The following is a 16,472-nucleotide window of genomic DNA, read 5'->3' as shown; positions in this document are numbered from 1 at the left end:
GACTGCCCGATTCGGCCTTGGCAGGGCCGACTCTCGGCAACAATGGGATACACATGTTGACAACAAGGGCGGTGCAGTGGAAGTATTCTGTTCTATGGACTATACAATATATTTCACTACTCTGATGTATGGGACAGCAATATGGACATCTCCGCTTGGTACAGTATAGTTAACTCGGGGGCATGATCATTATTCCCCTGCCTTCAAGATAGAGGAGTTATTCTCGGTATGCTCGGTGAGTTTCTTCTCTCCCGAAGGCTCCTCGGGCTCTTCGCCCAGAAGTGCCAGCAGGCCGATCTCCCGTTCGATCTGGCGTTTGCGATTCTCATCTTCGACGGCCATGCCCTCAGATCCGAATAGTTCGTCCATTTCCTCGAGCGTGCGCCCCTTGGTCTCGGGGACGAGGAACCACACATAGAGCACACCGATGGTTGTGACGCATCCGAAGAAAATGAAAGTGCCGAAGTTGGACGCCGCAATGAATGGCGAGGTAGCAAGACCAACCGCGAAGTTGTTCAACTGGACGAACTGTTAGAAGACGATCTCCATTGGAGAGAAAACTGAACTTACCCAGTTACTGCTTCCGCCGATACTGACGCCCTTGGCACGCATACTCAGAGGGAAGACTTCGGACACAACAATCCATGCGACGGGACCTAGGAAGCGAATTAGCAACGCAGTCACAAGGTAATATAACATATCCCCGTCACTTACCCCATGCGTAGGCAAAGTTAATGATGAAAATCCAAACAAAGACGACGGCAGCCCATCCAGCACCCTTGTGAGTGTCGAACGTATGTTGATAAGAGCCAATGATTCCGGCGACAATGAAGTGGCAGGCGGCCATACCGATACCGCCAGCGATAAGAATCTTCTTCCGTCCAATGTTGTCGACCCAGATAACAGCGGGAATAGTAAACACGAACTCAAAAATTCCAGCAACTCCAGTCGCCAACAAAGAGGTAGTAGTGCTACCTAGATGGAGATCCTCAAAGATTTGGGGCCTGTATGGTGATTAGCCTTGGACAGCCATACGGCCTCCCTGCCGAGACTTACGCATAGTAGTTGATCCTGGAGTAGGTCAGTATATATTGCTTAGCGGCAAGGATGTGAGACTTACGCGTTGATGCCGTTCCACTGCTGGAAAACCATGATCAAGCACTATCCTGGTCAGAATGGCAAAACACAGCCAAGTGTGACCCAGAAACTTACCGCAACAGTTGTACGTTTGAAGAGCGATTTATCAGTAATAAGAGAGAGATAGTCGTGTACCCCAATCATGAAATTGCTCTTGAAAGATCCATCCTGGTACTGGGGGTACTTCTTCTTGGCGGTTTCCACCTCGAACGTGCGCAGGGCCTTGATTTCCAGGAATTCAATGCGTACCAGAATGTCGTCAACAGAAGCCTCGCGCAGACGAGCCAACGTCTGCAGACATTCTTCTTCACGTCCGCAGTTCATGAGATGACGGGGAGATTGGGGCATAAATAGAAGCATGCCAGCAGCCAAGATGAGGGCAGGGAGAATCTGAATGCAAACGGGGATCTCCCACGCCGCAATGGACTGGCTTTGGCCAGTACCGCCGATGAAGTTGGTTCCATAGCCAATCTACGCCAGTTAGTCAGATGCCAAGGGACTTTTGATTGAGGTTGCGCTTACCCAGAAACTGACCATGATACCAAAGGTAATGGCCAGCTGTTGGACAGCGACAAGGGACCCACGAATTTCGGGAGGAGCCTTCGAGAAATTAGCAAAGAGTGATTCACCGGGGGTTAGATTATCGTAGATAAGCCATACCAGCTCTGCATTGTACAGCGGCACGATCATACTTAGATTACCAACTCCGAGACCGGTCACAAACCGACCAGCGAACACATAATCCTTGTTCTCTGTGCAGGCCTGGACAATAACACCAATGCAGAAGACAAACACTGCAATAACGACAGTGACACGGCGACCGGTAGCATCGGCAAGGTATCCGTTCAACAGTGTTCCCAACCAGGCACCCAGCTCGAGAATCGCTGTAAGCATACCCTGGGCCGTGGAAGGTTTTGCCGCATAACCATTAGTCTAGTATGTGTAAGCTACTGTGTAGGTGCATGCCAATGCGGGGGACGATATATACCGCAGCAATAAACGAGGGCATGGTGAGAATCTGTGCAAACATTCCCTGGTTATCTAGAACGGCGAATTAGTCCAAGCCCTTAGATCACGGAGCGAGCGAATTTCGTACATCCATAAACGAGTCCACCAAGTGATGCGAACAATGCGATACCGAAAGTCTTTTTGCTGCTGAAGAGCCCACGCCATCCAACTCTGCCAGCGGCGAGTTGGGCGCGCTTGCCCGAGATTCCCTCGCCGGGAGCACCGCCGACCATGTTAGCGAAGTCGGGGAGTCAGATATTTGGATAGAAAGGAAGTCGACACAAGACGGTCAAGGAAGGAGAAGAATCCCCAGGAGCAATAGATTGGAGTTCAGAGAATATTAGCAGAAGAGAAGTGACCCCCCGCTAGTGTCTTCTCGCAAAAATAAGACATAAGCTACTGGGAGGGGGCCATGGTCGATATTAAAAGGAACGGAGCTTCAAGACCCCCCTTGGCATCAACGATGCCTCAACCTCTTGCCGAATGGCCGGCTGCACCAATGCATTCGATGACATGCAATCTCCGCTAGCTTGACGCCATGGTCAGTGGTCTAATTTATCCAGAGTTCATCCGATTCGTCTTCCCCGGGTATTTTGTGACCGCGGGGCCCGCAGCTGGTGCCGGGGATATCGCCTGGTCGGGCGTTGGGTCGACAGCAGTTGTCTTTTCCCCTCTCGTAGAAAGGCTACGGGCATCGGGTTAATCTCGGAATAGACCAGAAGACTCTGCCGGCTCGGCGTTAAGCTTCGTGGCTGACTCCTTGGGACGCTTAGGTCGCCTTGGTCCGTTGCTCTCCCGCCGGAAGGCGTCCTCTAGCGGCAGCATGTAAATGATAGCACGGGGTGGCTGCACTTCTATGGATGTGTTCAATCATTCAAAGTGATATCATATTAGTTGAACACTACGGAGTACTTGATGGAGAATTAGCCAGGAGATCTGGGGATTTGGGGATTTACCCACGGGGGCCACACGGGGAGGGTGTGGAGAAAAATCAGGAGAGGAGAGACAGAGACCCCCCATCCGCTGCCTGCATTTATCCGTCTATTTTTCCGCCCCTGTCAGCCCATGGAAATAACATGTGGTACCGTGGATGCTTCGAATTTCTAGAACATTAGCCATTTACCATCTTCTCCGATCTTTACTCGGTTTGAAACTTCCTGTGGAAATTTAGCTAGGATTGCATGGAAAAGTGGGAAAAGAGCGTGGTTGAAAGGATAAAGTAAACTAAATTAGTCGGTCTGCACATCCAAAGACATACGTACGCCTGCTGAGTACATAGAGGAAAGAGATGTATCAAACACCAGGCCTATTGTTCCTAAACCAAGATAGAAAAGCATCGCTCCATGTATGACTAGTCATCCAAAGTGGCCCTATACTCTGTCAGATCTCATGATCGCATGCTACAATTTCTCTCTAGGAAGGATCACGTCAGCTTCGAAACGGCTCTCCCACATGAAATGAGATTGGCAAGACCCACGTGTTCGAAGACCTACAGGGTCTGTTGCCCCTCTGGGGAAGAGGCTTTTTGGTAGACACTTGTCAGGCCAATAGATGTAGGTGACTGGGATTATGGTTCCTCCTTGGAACTTTCTCGAGACTTGCCGTAATGTCGTTGATCTCCATACCAAAATAGCGATGGTCATCGGAGAATATTCCAGCGGCCAAGATTGCAAAATAGCGCTCAGGTGTGGCAGTGAGATTCCGAAAACAGGCTGAATTGTACCAAATTATAAGACAAGCGGTGCAATTTAGTGTCAGAGACATGCCTAAACCGTACGCTTCTATTTGAGGTGCTTTGATGTGTGCCATTTAACGACGACCCCTGAAAGCCACATAAAGTATGCAATGCCTAGATTTAGTACCAGTACGATTTGACGGACATTGTGCCACAGCAAAAGCAAGTTCTCATTATCTCCCGCCTTACAATGCGGTGGTCTTTCTACAACGTTCTAGAACAACCTCAGATGACCCCAAGGCCAAATAGGACAGGCAAGAATCATGCTCAAATGATCAAAGCGCGTGGTCAATATCATCACATGGGCGATTACCCTGTGTTGCCTTCATACACAATCCAGTGAAATACTGAGGCAACATACAGGATCTATAAGTTAGTACTACTCTAATTTTCTTTGTACGCTATTACTCGCTGAGCTTATCCATGTGCATCACTCACCAGACCTGATGCTCAGGCCAACCTCCATGCCTATAGATTTGTGTAACATCCAGAACAAGCTTGAGTCCCGTGTCGCTCGGATGATGAGCAGGTGATGCACCAAGGTTGCACGAGATAGATTGCTGTATGCCAACTGCAGTGCTCACTGCAGAAGGGTTTACTGCACTAACCCTGAGTGACTCGTCATGGTTGTACACATACTACACCTCGTCTACATGCAGCACCAGGTAAGGGATCTATATGAAACGAAAGTATTGAGTTAAAGTTGGCGATCTGGGAGTTTTCGTTTCAAGTGGCTCTGACTTTATAGATCATATTCGATCGACCATCTTCCTCCAGCCTATCCAATCATTAGTTGGGACGCCCATGTAGCGATGGGCCTACGGTTGTCTATCAAATGTAACTTGACCAATCCCACATACCCCGGATTCTCAATTCTAGGGTGATTATAGTTTCTTGCCAAGTCGCTGACTGAGTGAAGCCAAATCAAGGGATCATGGCATTGTCCAATGGATCGGGCCGGCGCTTTCTCCCATCGCGAGAAAATCCGCCGTAAACCCCTCAATTGGCCAGGGTTCCTTATAATCAATGTTATAAGTCCCACCAGAAAATTCGTCTTGGCTCCTGATTGTACGAATTTCCAAGCGTTCGGCCTCCTCGGCGGCTACGTAATCCTACTCCAGACGGAGAATGTCTCAAATCGATTAGACCTGGTATAGATCCCTGTTCGTCGCAATTACTGGGTTCTCTAGAGTTGCAGTCAAGACAGTTTCATTCTATGAAGTGATCGGATTGAAGTGCTCGCCGACGGAGGAGCTAGATGTAGAATATAAAAGAGTCGAATCTCGTCTGTCCAGAAACTAACAGATTTGCCAATTCATCTTTACCCTTTGACTCTCCCATGTTATTCAGTATGATGCTGCAAACTTTCTTATTGGCCATATGCTTTACGCTGGCCTCCAACATACACGCTCTCCCAAGCCATGACAAAGCCCCCGCAATACGACGTTCTATCGAGCGCTTGGTCTTTGCTCATTTCATGGCACGTCCCTAAGCTCTGTGTATATTTCAAGCTGACATATACCCAGATCGGAATTACGAGCAACCGGAACAGTGCGGCCGACTACGATGCCGACATGAAGAACGCAAAAGCCGCTGGGATTGATGCCTTTGCTCTCAACATCGGAGTAGACCCTTACACCGACCGACAATTGCAGCTGGCCTACGAGTCAGCGGCAAATAACGATATGAAGGTCTTCATATCATTTGATTTTAACTGGTGGCACATTGGTCAGGCAAACGAGGTTGGCCAGAAGATTGCCCAATATGCCAAGCTACCCGCCCAACTCAAGGTAGATGACAAAGTGTTTGTGTCTTCATTTGCGGGCGATGGCTTGGACGTAGCTGCCATGCGCTCGGCGGCTGGCGTTCCTCTCTTCTTTGCGCCAAACTTCCACCCGGAGCAGGGCACAGACATGACCCCTGTAGACGGCCTTCTAAACTGGATGGCGTGGCCGAACAATGGCAACAACAAAGCCCCTACTCCAGGACATAATATTTCTGTCCAGGCCGGGGATGATGCATATGTCAAGGCACTAGGGGGCAAGCCATATGTTGCCCGTGAGTCTTGAATAACCTCAATTTTATAGCAAAGTTAACGCACGACAGCCGCCTCACCATGGTTCTCAACCCACTTCGGCCCCGAGGTATCCTACAGCAAGAACTGGATCTTCCCCTCTGACCTTCTATGGTACATGAGCTAATCGACAATTTGAGAATCACAAGCTGACAAGACAACAGGTACAACCGCTGGAACGAGATCTTGAAGCTGGGCCCTCGCTTCGTCGAGATCGTCACTTGGAACGACTACGGTGAGTCCCATTACATCGGGCGACTTGATTCCCCTCACACGGATGATGGGGCATCCAAATGGGTCAACGATATGTGAGCGTCTCCTAGCCCTTGAGCTTCCTAGCTTCTGACACAAAGCAGGCCCCACGAAGGCTGGCTGGAGATCTCCAAGCCATTTATCGCCGCCTACAAGGCAGCAGCAAGCTCTCCCAATGATTTCATCAAGGAGGACTCCCTCATCTATTGGTACCGACCTGCGCCTCGCGGTGTGAACTGTGACTCTACCGATACCTGCATGGTACCCGCGAACAATGGCAGCGGGAATTACTTCATTGGCCGTCCGGACGGATGGCAAGATATGGAGGATGCAGTGTTTGTCGTATCCCTCCTGAAGTCGGCAGCCACAGTGGAGGTGACTTCAGGGAATAACTCGCGAAAATTTGATGCTCCGGCTGGCGCAGCCGCATTTCAGGTCCCTATGGGAGTGGGAAGCCAGCAATTTGGCGTTATTCGTGATGGACAGACGATCCTGTCTGGAACGAGTCCGAAGGATATCATCGATGGGTGTGTGTGCGGATTATACAATTTCAATGCTTTCGGTATGTGTTATAGCCCAATCGGAGATTCATCGCTAAAGTAAGCCTCAGTCGGTACTCTCCCTCCAGGGGCCCCAGACAATCTCCAGGCTGCTGGGCTAGCTGCATTCGCGCAAGGGTTGCATGTATCTACCTGTCAGGCGACTCCATCACTGACAGCAGTTCTTACGTCCACCTCATCGCGCACGACGGCGACAACGACCACAGCTCAGAGCACGTCAGTAACTACGACCCCCAGATCTTCCACGCCAACAAGCACACCTACATCTACTGAGTCGGCACACACAACCACCACCACCACCCCGGTTTCTTCATGCCCAGGCTCCCAGCCCACTACGACTATGAGCTCTCCCACAACCACAGGTGCAACTGTGTCCCCCCCATCCGGAACAGATGTCTGCGTCGGGGGCACCGGTCCAGGGAACTATGTTGGACTCTGTAACTTCTGCTGTCATTACGGATATTGCCCGCCTGGACCATGCACTTGTACTCAGTCCGGGGCACCAGTCCCGACGCCCCCAACGACGGGACAAAAGGGGGTTCCACTGGACAGCGAGGATGATTCGTATTTGGGACTATGTAGCTTTGCGTGCAATCATGGATATTGCCCGCCTACTGCGTGTAAATCTGGCTAGGTCAGCGAAGGACAGATTGTATTAATGTGCATCGTGGTCTATGCTTTTTGTTAATCGTTGCCAATCTCTCCTCGCCATATACTTGGTTTAGCTTTGCTGTATGCTATAATGAGAACCTGCAAATAAGTTCATAGCAATAGGTTCATATTAAACGAGTGAGCCATTTTATACAATATTTCATGTTCTCATTAACATTTTGTACAACCAGTATATACTGAAGAAAGGCATACGAGTCCGCCAGCGGGCGTGTGAAAAGGTCGTCCCGAACTCATACATCCGCGGCATGCTGTTCGGCGCGGAGTAGCTCAACCTCGATGGCCTGTCTCCGCTCCTGCTCTGCCTCGCTGGAATTATCCTTGAAGACATGATCCATCTGCTCCAGCGTACGGTTCTTAGTCTCCGGCACGAAAAAGAACGTCCATACCGTGGCTAGAAGACAGAATACGGCAAAGAAGACGTATGCGCCGAAGCCAGTATCCTCAACCAATGGTGGAGTGATCAGGCCCTGCTGATGTCAGTTTTGGTAGCCCTCAATTAAAGTATGAAACACTCACAATGATGAAGTTGTTGATCCAGTTCGAGCATGTGGAGATGGCAACTCCTTTCGCACGGAGAGACGAAGGAAACACCTCTATATTCCACTTATTAGCCTCTATCTCATATTCATACAGGTAGCGCAATAACTCACCAGAGGGCATAGCCCAGCCAACAGGGCCCCAAGAGGCACCGAACGCAATCATATAAACCAGGAGGAAGGCAACGCTAACCCAGCCTTGTGGCCGATGCGCGGGCCAATTCTCGGAGTACAGACCAACCAGAATAGCAATGATGACATGAGAGATTGTCATGCCCAAAGCACCGCCAAGAAGCAATGTGCGACGTCCCAAGCTGTCCATGGTCCAGACAGAGGTGCTAACACCGACAAGTTGTGTTACGTTAAGGATACCGGACATTAGGAGCTGTTGGTCATAGTCCAGACCCATAGTTTTGAATAGGGTAGGACTGTAGTAGATAAGAGCATTAATTCCCACGAACTAGCTCATGTCAGTAATTCTTTCTTTTCGATTTTTACTAAAAAGGACTCGCTCACCTGCTGGAAAAACATCAACCCTGCTCCAATATGGGTACGTCGCCAGCAGCCGGACCTGAAACAATCGACGTAGGAGGCCATTTCAAGTAAGAATTCTTTGCGGAGTCCCCCACCCTGCAAACTGGGATGTTTTTCTGCGTTCAGCTCTCTGTGGAAACGAACCTCAGCTTGGATGTCGAGAAACTCCTGGCGAATACGCTTATCGGAAGGCGGCAGCCGACGCAGCTTGCACAAACTCTGGAGGGCTTCATCGTTGCGTTCGCGAGAGGCCAGCCAGCGGGGAGAAAATGGTAGCATGAGAACGCCAGCTGCAAGGATAAAACCGGGGATCATCTGCAGGAGGAATGGAAGTCTCCAGGACCACTCCCCGGCCATGAACCTCGTGCCGTATGTGATCCAGTAGGCGATCACGATTCCAAGGACGATACAGAACTCTTCCATTACTAGGAGAGTTCCCCGGCATTCAGGAGGGCCTATCTGGCGTTAGCCGTTGGAACCCGCATGAAGGTGCCCAGACGTACTGATTTCGGAAATATACAGCGGAGCCACCATGGAGAGCATGCCAATGCCCAGACCACCAATCAATCGCGCGACTGTCAACATGGCATAATCGACGGCAGCGGTCTGAAGAACTGAGCCGATCGTGAATATCACAACGGCCACCAGGATGGAGTATCGACGGGAGTATTTGTCGGCAATCCAGCCCATGTTGAAGGCTCCGATGAAAGCACCCAACTCGATCATGGCCGTCATGAGACCTTTCCAGAACGAAGAACCTGGATGACCTTCGGCCAGTTCTGTAAAACGCTCGAGGAACTGGTCCATGACCAAAAGCACCGAGACTACGCCTTGGTCGTAACCGAAAGTTAGGCCACCAAGGGTCGAGCAGGCGGCACAGCAGAACACGAACGGGTTGGCGACGAGGCCTCGGAGACCCGACGGTCCATATGGATCTCTTTCATGGAAGATGTCCTCGGCATGGTGGGAGAAACCCTTTACGGGGGAAGGATCATCTTCCAACGTTCCTGTTGTATCAGGCGGGGGGACGTCGGCCATGGCTGGAATGACAGCTGAAAGCGGGAAAAGGAAGGAAAACTGTAGGGAATCTAAAGGAGATAGAAGTGCTAAGACATGAGGTTAAATTTATAAGTTGGGATGCGGTCCTAGCGTTCACCTACGGCAGCTTCGTCGCAGAGACGCCACCGATGATCCAAAGGCCGACCTGCACGTCTGATTTGCTGGTGGACAGGGCTCGTACGAGCTCATGAGACAGGAGAAGACTACAGAAGAAGATAACCCCAGTTTTAGTGTCTGCATGAGTGGACGATCTGTGGTGTTGGCAAATCAGACGGCGTCCTTTACTGGTGGGCCTCCCATGGTTCGAACCCGCTAGAAGAAAGCCACGGGATGGAATAGGATAGAAAGGCTGTTTATTGTTGCAGGAGATGGTATGCAACGCGTTCCAGCTGATTCTATGTGTCGTATATTTCATTTGGTAGTTTTTGGGTCTAGGCTGAGTTGATGGTCAACTCGTAATTCATACATTGCGGTGTAGAGATAGAAGGCCACGCAAGAAACAGGGATAACAGATCAACCACTCAACATCGTTTCCTGATATTAATTAAATAAAGAGCCATCAGCGCCAGCATTCAGATCAAATGCACCGCCTCTCATTGGTGCTAATGAGTGGATTATGTACTCTATATTCCTCACGGCAACGGAATGGCAAACGTCTTACCCGTTTAGACCAAGTCAAAGGCCGAGCGGGAGAGACAAGCTTGCTCGAAGTCAAACTGAAAACGGCACGAGGGGAAGCCGAGAATTCCCGGGGGGTCACAGTTGGCCGAAGCCTGCGTTGCCGCTTCAGGACAAGCCCTAACTGGCAACCCTAACGAAGTATATACGACGTACAGCACATAGTACATCTATCGACACAGCACCACGCTCACTGTAATCTTGCAATTGTACGCCCTTCTTCCCATGTCATCCCCACGGGGAAGCCTATCCTGTTCACCCACTGGTAACTTTGGATCTGGAGGTGTCTCCAGTTTTTTTCACCCTTTCTGCTCCACTATGGTCAAACGCCGACAAGTCCAACCAGCTCCAGCCTCCAGCACTCCGCATCGCACCCCGGGTCCTACCGGTGAGATAAACCCCGCATGAATGACGATCGGTCGGATTGTTTCCGATCGGGGTTTTCTAGGATTGGTTACGGAGTACTTGAGGCCTTTTAATGGAGGAGGGTGATGTAGGACACCACTTACTGCTGTATATCTGGATATTCTCCAGAAAGATTGCTTCACAAGGAGATTCTGTTCTGGTCATCGTGTAACACCTAACTAACAGTAAAAGCTATGGTTTAAGTTATCCCGTGCATCCTGCTTCAACAGTATGGACGTGCAGGCAGACACGTGCAGGAATTCAACATGGATGACCATAGCCCTCTATCCAAGCATGACCATCCTCATCTAGTTTCCCTCCGAGGCCATCACGAGCGTTTCTATCATTTCCCCCATCACGAGCGTTGGAGCAATAGAGCGCATCGCCATCATCACCTGACCGACCCTGCTGACTCATCCCCATACAAAACCCCCTCTGCCAAAACATATCAGGTATCAAACAACATCCAACATCCCGCATAAACCAACAGGCAGAGACCCTTCTCATCTTCCTCCTCCAACTACCCTCAGCCTCCTGGTTCTCCTTGAAATCCTTCTCCCGTGCAACAACCCAAAACCAGGCGGATTCCATTTTCCGCACGACCGACCCTAACGTCATCGCATTCCCCGCAAATCCTCCCCTCCGGCCCGAAAACGCTCGCCCAAAAGCAAACCCGATAGTTGAACAACTCCCAAACGAATACGGGGGCGGAAACATGGCGTCGTTCGTGGAGGATCTCTGGTCCAGCATCTTTACCCCAGGGCCAACCCCAACCCTCCTCATCGCGACAAACGTCACCTTCGCCGCTCTGCAGGTCCTCCTCCTCGCCCTGCTCCTCGCGACCTACAGCATCCACTTCGTCGTACTCTCCGTGCTGTCTGCATCGTTGTGGTGGGCGATCAACTGGTTTGCTGCGGAGGTGCGTCGGGCGCAGGAAGCGGAGAAGGCGAAGACGGCGACCGACGGCGGCGGCGGTGACCCCCAGCCTGGCGAGTCCGCCGAGAGTGACACGGAGACCGAGGGTGTAACGCGACGGGAGAACATCCTCGGTCCTACTTCCACCCCTGCTGCGTCGGCTGCGCTGCAACCGCCGGGGAGGCAGGGCGAGGTTCGGAAACGGACCAGCATGAGCGGGGATAACAGCTCAGGATATGGAAGTACGGATAGTGAGTGGGAAAAGGTGGATGAGCAGTAGAGGCCGACGTCTACAAATGTCTTTGTCGTGTGGCTGTGTTTGGCTCTGGGACCGAGCTTGACTCCTCCCCTTCTACGTTGTGGCAGTTTGCTCGGCCTATATACAGACCTATCGTGGTTCCATGATGCTTTGAATTTCCGATACACCCCCGGCGATACCCCATAGATTCTTACTGCATATGTGGTAGGTAAAGATGATCAGTTTAGTTGCTGTTTGTAAATGTGCGTTATTGTGATTCCATGTCGTATGACATGTAAGAGCTGAGAGTCGAGCAAATCAGGTATATGACATTTATACAATCTTTATGTTCAGAATGAAACATCCCAGTCCACCTAAACGAGCGATATCACATGTATCAAAGCGTCTACCGATGAGCCATACGCTTCGCAGAACTACCACGAGGGAACAGCGGGGGTCGAATAGCTTCCCTGGACCGTTTGCCCACTGCACGAGCTGGGCACCTTGCTCGCTGCGGAAGCACCCCAAGAGGCCGGAACAGTTCCACTGCGTCTCGCAACTGTCGTCAAAAATGCGGCGTAGGACCAGGTTAGATCAGTCGCCGACGTCGGATCGCCGCCATCACGCGTGTACTGCTCCGACAGGCTCCCATCATTGGGGGTGTACTCCTCGACAACGGAGATGAATCCGTCAGCATAGGTCTTGACAGCACTCGTCATCGACTTGTACTGTGCAGAGGACGCGGCATATGAGCCAGTCGTCACATTGCCGACCAGGTCCGCCCAGAATGGCTGCGAGAGCGAGTCCACCTTGATGCCGCCTTGCTTGTCCCACTGGTACAGGGCGTCATACAGCATCTCGGCGGCAGCAAGCGTGGTGAGATACCTGCTGATATTAGCTTGGAGAAAACAGTGGACCAGGGAGTGTTGACTGACCAAGGGTTACCGCCCATGTAGCTATCCTCTAGGTAGCGCCCAGTTGCGGCAGCCTTACCAGCACCCCGTCCCTGGTTGACGTTGTAGATGGAACGGAACGAGTCAACGTAGATTTTGTGGTTGGAGAGAGCGCGAGAGGAGCAGGGTTGGAAGGTGGTGTCGTCGCAGGACGCGGCCGGGTCGAAGGTTTGGATGGAGCCCAGCACCGAGTTAGCATCGATACCGCTGCGACCGCTGCTCGGCGTGTTAGAAATGATAGCAGTGCCGTTCCAGTAGCTCTGAAGGAAGCACAGAATTTGGGGGGCCACCGCACAGGAGTCGCAGGTCTCGCCGAGAGCGTCGGCAAACGCCTTTCCCTCGACGAGAGCCTTGTGTTGGACGGCCGTGGTGAAAAAGGATGAGCCCTGCACTTCCTCCCACAGATCGAATGTGCTCTGGTTCCAGTACTGGCCGACATAAGCTAGGTCATTCTTGACGATAGGCCAGATGTTCTGCTTGACCTGGGCCTTGTTGCTCTTTATCAGGGAGTTGCCGTACGCGATCAAAGCAGAAGCTCGCAGGGCCGGGCCATCGCGCTGCGGCCGTCCCCAGGCGTCCGTGAAGGCTGTGAGGTCGGCATTAAATTTGGGTTCACCCAGGCCAGATCCATCGGACAGATCGCCAGATGGGTTCGAGACGGTCTGCTGCTTGGCCTGGGAAGTAACGTAGGACTGGATGAGGGTCTCCAGCGAATCATCCCCAGCAAGGAACTGCTCAACCACTGCCATCATGGTCATACCGGAGTCTCGGGTCCAGGTGTAGAAGTCTATTACGATTAGTATGGCCCACGGAAGGGAGATGTGGAGAGGCATATGACGAACAGTCCGGGTTCTCCTTCGATGGGGAGGCCACCACAACCCCAGCAGCTGCGCCTTGTGCCTTGGATCCATCGGCGCCGATGTTGTTCAGGACTCCCTTCTTAGCAACGGGGCTTTCCTTGCTGATGAAGTCGCTGGCGCCGGACTGTCTCTTGAAGACCGGGAAATGATGAGGAGATGCCAGAGCGCTACCCGCCAGGGCGTTGATGATAATCGTCTTTGTCAACATAGTGAGGATTTGTGTCTAGGCCCGATGGTTGCTAATGATTGATTGTAGAACTTGCATTTCGGGATGAAGTTCTTTATATAACCTTCTCCCCCATATACCTCTGCCCGAACGATGCAGGAACGTGTCGCTCCCCTCGTCACAATGCATGCTGCACTGCAAGCGACGGGGCGATCACTCGGAAATAATCTTTTCGGGAGAGGGATCCGGCGTGGATAGTAGGCCAGTGAGGATCGAAAAGATGGGGCGGAGGAGTCCCCGGAGTAGGAAGCCTCAGAACTGGCGCCGACTGAAACTGATCGCCCCGATAACTGTCCGATACACTCTGCGGGCCACACCCAGTCCACGGAAAAATAACAATGCCTGATCCATTTCGATTCTCCTAGCGCGAGCTTGATGCTTATAACAGTTTATTCGTAAATAACTATTACTTGATGCATTCATTATCGGGGCAGAAAGGTGGCTAGCCCCCCTGGAAGCCCGAAAAATGATTCGGGCTGAGAACCTCGGCAGCGAACTGGGGAATAACTAGACAATTGATGAGCTTTCCATGGCGGAATTAAAGACCCGCATGTAGCCTCCCTAGTAAGGAGACAAAAACGTCTCTACAACATGATGAACTATTAGTTAGGATATCTAATACGTGCAGTTCACACATCTTACTCATTTGCCAAGTGATGCCCGCTAGTCTAATCTACGAGGATTGCAATGGCGACTTAGGTCACATTGTGTCAAGGATGCACAAAGCCAGCTTCTTAAAACTTTTATTATGATGCGATAAGATATACGTAGAGCTGATAATAGCTATCAGTGATAACTTAATAGCAGATGAAGCATCTCTTTGCATTGTGCTTCAGGGTAGGGAAAAAACATCAAGATCCGAACATTGTCCGTCCATTTCTAGGAAGAGAGTCAGAGACGATAGTACACGAAACTAGTGCTATTCAAGTTACAGAGCTGGGGCAAAATTGGAGACTCTTCCAGAAAATGGCCCGCACGAGCTTGTCATCTTTTACAGCTAAGCAAGAATGGCGAGATGTCGATGGCAGCCACAACACCTTTGCACCATCACAGCATATCCATCGATCATGCAGTATAGATAGTGACATGTTATTTTCCGTCCTGAACAGTCGTAATGATCCTCAATAATCTGTTGAAGCTCACGTGATACAAAATACCATAACTTGGTAACGCCATCGTGCGAACGGTAGTAGTTGACCATCGGGTAGAAAGGCATAAGACTTCCTCATAACCTAAACCATAGCCTGGTCAGCTATCTTTTAAATGAACCATTAAAGTAGTACTATGGATACACATTTCGGTAATATGTACTCATTAATGCTTTTAGAACTGACTCGTACGTCGCACAGTGCCTTAAGCGCGCTGTGGTGGTAAGTTCTTGAACCACGCCCAAGACATCTTGGGTCTTAAGTTGTTTTATAGCGCTGAATACGCATGATGGTGTTGTTGGCATGTCGAGGTGCATGCAGCCTCTAAACCATATCACCCACTCCTCACATCCTTTTTCTCACTAATCAGACATATGCGGCTCCCTCCCACATGAAAGTCCTATGACGCACAGCCGTTCCCCGCTTTTCAACCATAGTGGCCCTCTGCTTCAGTAAACCACGGCAGTAGTTAGTATTCTCTCACCGTACATTATCAATCTTAAGTTGTCGGCCGGCCGACGGCACCACATGTCTTGCACCTAATCATCTCATGGACCCAAAATGATACCCTGAGACCCTTAGATTTACATCAGATTACGAGGAGGTTTGTTGGTAGCCGCCTGCCTTGATTTCAGGTGGAAACATGAGAATCCCTACCTTCGGGCATCTACTAGGGTCGGTTTTAGTTATGTGTTGGACAGATCAGGCTATGCGCGTCACAGCAAGCCGTAGAGATCTATCTCTCGCTGAATCTGCCAACACATGCATGAACGATTGTTCAGAACCAAAGGAGAGGCTCTTGAGAGCCAAACCTGTTGGCACTTTATGGCTGACTTGCAGATGTATGACTCGTGTCGGTGAATTGTATAGGAGGTGTAGCAGCGAATAGATTTATAACTGCCCCGGCTGAGAAGCACAAGCCTTGCAATGTTACACACCACCGAGATTACATGACCTGGAAGCACCTTCTCTCTGGCCAGCTCATTCCTATACCGACTTTTACTTTGTATACTGTATACCCGATGGGCAGCAAAGTGAATCCTGCCCTAGAAACTGTAGTTTATCTTTACAGAATGAACAGATAAATACTCCCACTTGGTCTGGACAATGTCCCAGCTATTCGATGGGAAGTACCATTCACATAGGATTCCGGAAGTAAATTCTCTTTTCTTTTTTCCTTCTGCTTTGAACCACTGATATATTCCGACCCGCCTGTACCGAAGCTCGAATCGAAACATGGCAACGAATACTGCGGCGAACGGCTCCACAATTCTCGCGTTCATGAAGGTCTATGACCAGGAATACTATGGACGTCTTGCCAAAGCAGCTGAGGCTGTATGTTGTCACGCTCTTCAAGACAAGAAGGTGCCACACCTCACAGAGAGTCGGGGCAAGAAGCCTAAAAGTCTACGGACAAAGCTTGAAAACAAAGAGCGCCACCGCGATGGCCATTACAATGGCTTCGAAAGCATTGAAGCCGAG

At 50.7% G+C, this 16,472-nt stretch overlaps 5 protein-coding genes across 5 annotated transcripts; 2 read left to right on the top strand and 3 right to left on the bottom strand.

Moving 5' to 3' along the window:
• Nucleotides 1-189: 189 nt before the first annotated feature.
• BDV59DRAFT_211922 (putative MFS monosaccharide transporter) lies at nt 190-2,779 on the bottom strand (the record flags this gene model as incomplete). The annotated part of the gene is made up of 9 exons (XM_073695911.1): nt 2,234-2,779; nt 2,126-2,178; nt 1,798-2,070; nt 1,660-1,737; nt 1,213-1,608; nt 1,121-1,161; nt 715-1,004; nt 571-656; nt 190-519 (listed from the first exon to the last, which is right to left on the bottom strand). The coding sequence occupies exons 1-9, from the start codon at nt 2,376-2,378 to the stop codon at nt 190-192; spliced, it is 1,692 nt and encodes a 563-aa protein (XP_073549895.1). The 5' UTR covers nt 2,379-2,779.
• Nucleotides 2,780-5,231: 2,452 nt separating this feature from the next.
• Nucleotides 5,232-7,400, top strand: BDV59DRAFT_192072 (glycoside hydrolase family 71 protein; the record flags this gene model as incomplete). The annotated part of the gene is made up of 7 exons (XM_073691991.1): nt 5,232-5,342; nt 5,392-5,938; nt 5,987-6,068; nt 6,119-6,262; nt 6,311-6,768; nt 6,817-7,128; nt 7,159-7,400. The coding sequence occupies 7 exons, from the start codon at nt 5,232-5,234 to the stop codon at nt 7,398-7,400; spliced, it is 1,896 nt and encodes a 631-aa protein (XP_073549894.1).
• Nucleotides 7,401-7,668: 268 nt separating this feature from the next.
• On the bottom strand, nt 7,669-9,546 carry BDV59DRAFT_200380 (sugar porter family MFS transporter; the record flags this gene model as incomplete). The annotated part of the gene is made up of 5 exons (XM_073693570.1): nt 7,669-7,905; nt 7,955-8,031; nt 8,089-8,434; nt 8,491-8,963; nt 9,012-9,546. The coding sequence occupies 5 exons, from the start codon at nt 9,544-9,546 to the stop codon at nt 7,669-7,671; spliced, it is 1,668 nt and encodes a 555-aa protein (XP_073549893.1).
• Nucleotides 9,547-11,114: 1,568 nt separating this feature from the next.
• BDV59DRAFT_174506 (V-type ATPase assembly factor PKR1) lies at nt 11,115-12,159 on the top strand. The gene has a single exon (XM_073689088.1). The coding sequence runs from the start codon at nt 11,366-11,368 to the stop codon at nt 11,843-11,845; it is 480 nt and encodes a 159-aa protein (XP_073549892.1). The 5' UTR covers nt 11,115-11,365; the 3' UTR covers nt 11,846-12,159.
• Nucleotides 12,160-12,237: 78 nt separating this feature from the next.
• Nucleotides 12,238-13,824, bottom strand: BDV59DRAFT_200378 (glycoside hydrolase family 15 protein; the record flags this gene model as incomplete). Its single annotated transcript, XM_073693569.1, has 3 exons — nt 12,238-12,688; nt 12,739-13,543; nt 13,599-13,824. 3 exons carry the CDS (start codon nt 13,822-13,824, stop codon nt 12,238-12,240), a joined length of 1,482 nt encoding a protein of 493 aa, XP_073549891.1.
• Between the last annotated feature and the right edge of the window lie 2,648 nt (nt 13,825-16,472).

The sequence above is a fragment of the Aspergillus ambiguus genome (genome assembly GCF_047715705.1).
Source record: "Aspergillus ambiguus strain CBS 117.58 unplaced genomic scaffold BDV59scaffold_8, whole genome shotgun sequence".
In the NCBI taxonomy this organism is placed as follows: domain Eukaryota; kingdom Fungi; phylum Ascomycota; class Eurotiomycetes; order Eurotiales; family Aspergillaceae; genus Aspergillus; species Aspergillus ambiguus.
This window is presented reverse-complemented; position numbering and strand designations above follow the sequence as displayed.

Excerpts from the sequence above, each read along its gene's own strand:
- BDV59DRAFT_174506 (XM_073689088.1), top strand. The coding sequence starts at position 11,366 with ATGGCGTCGTTCGTGGAGGATCTCTGGTCCAGCATCTTTACCCCAGGG.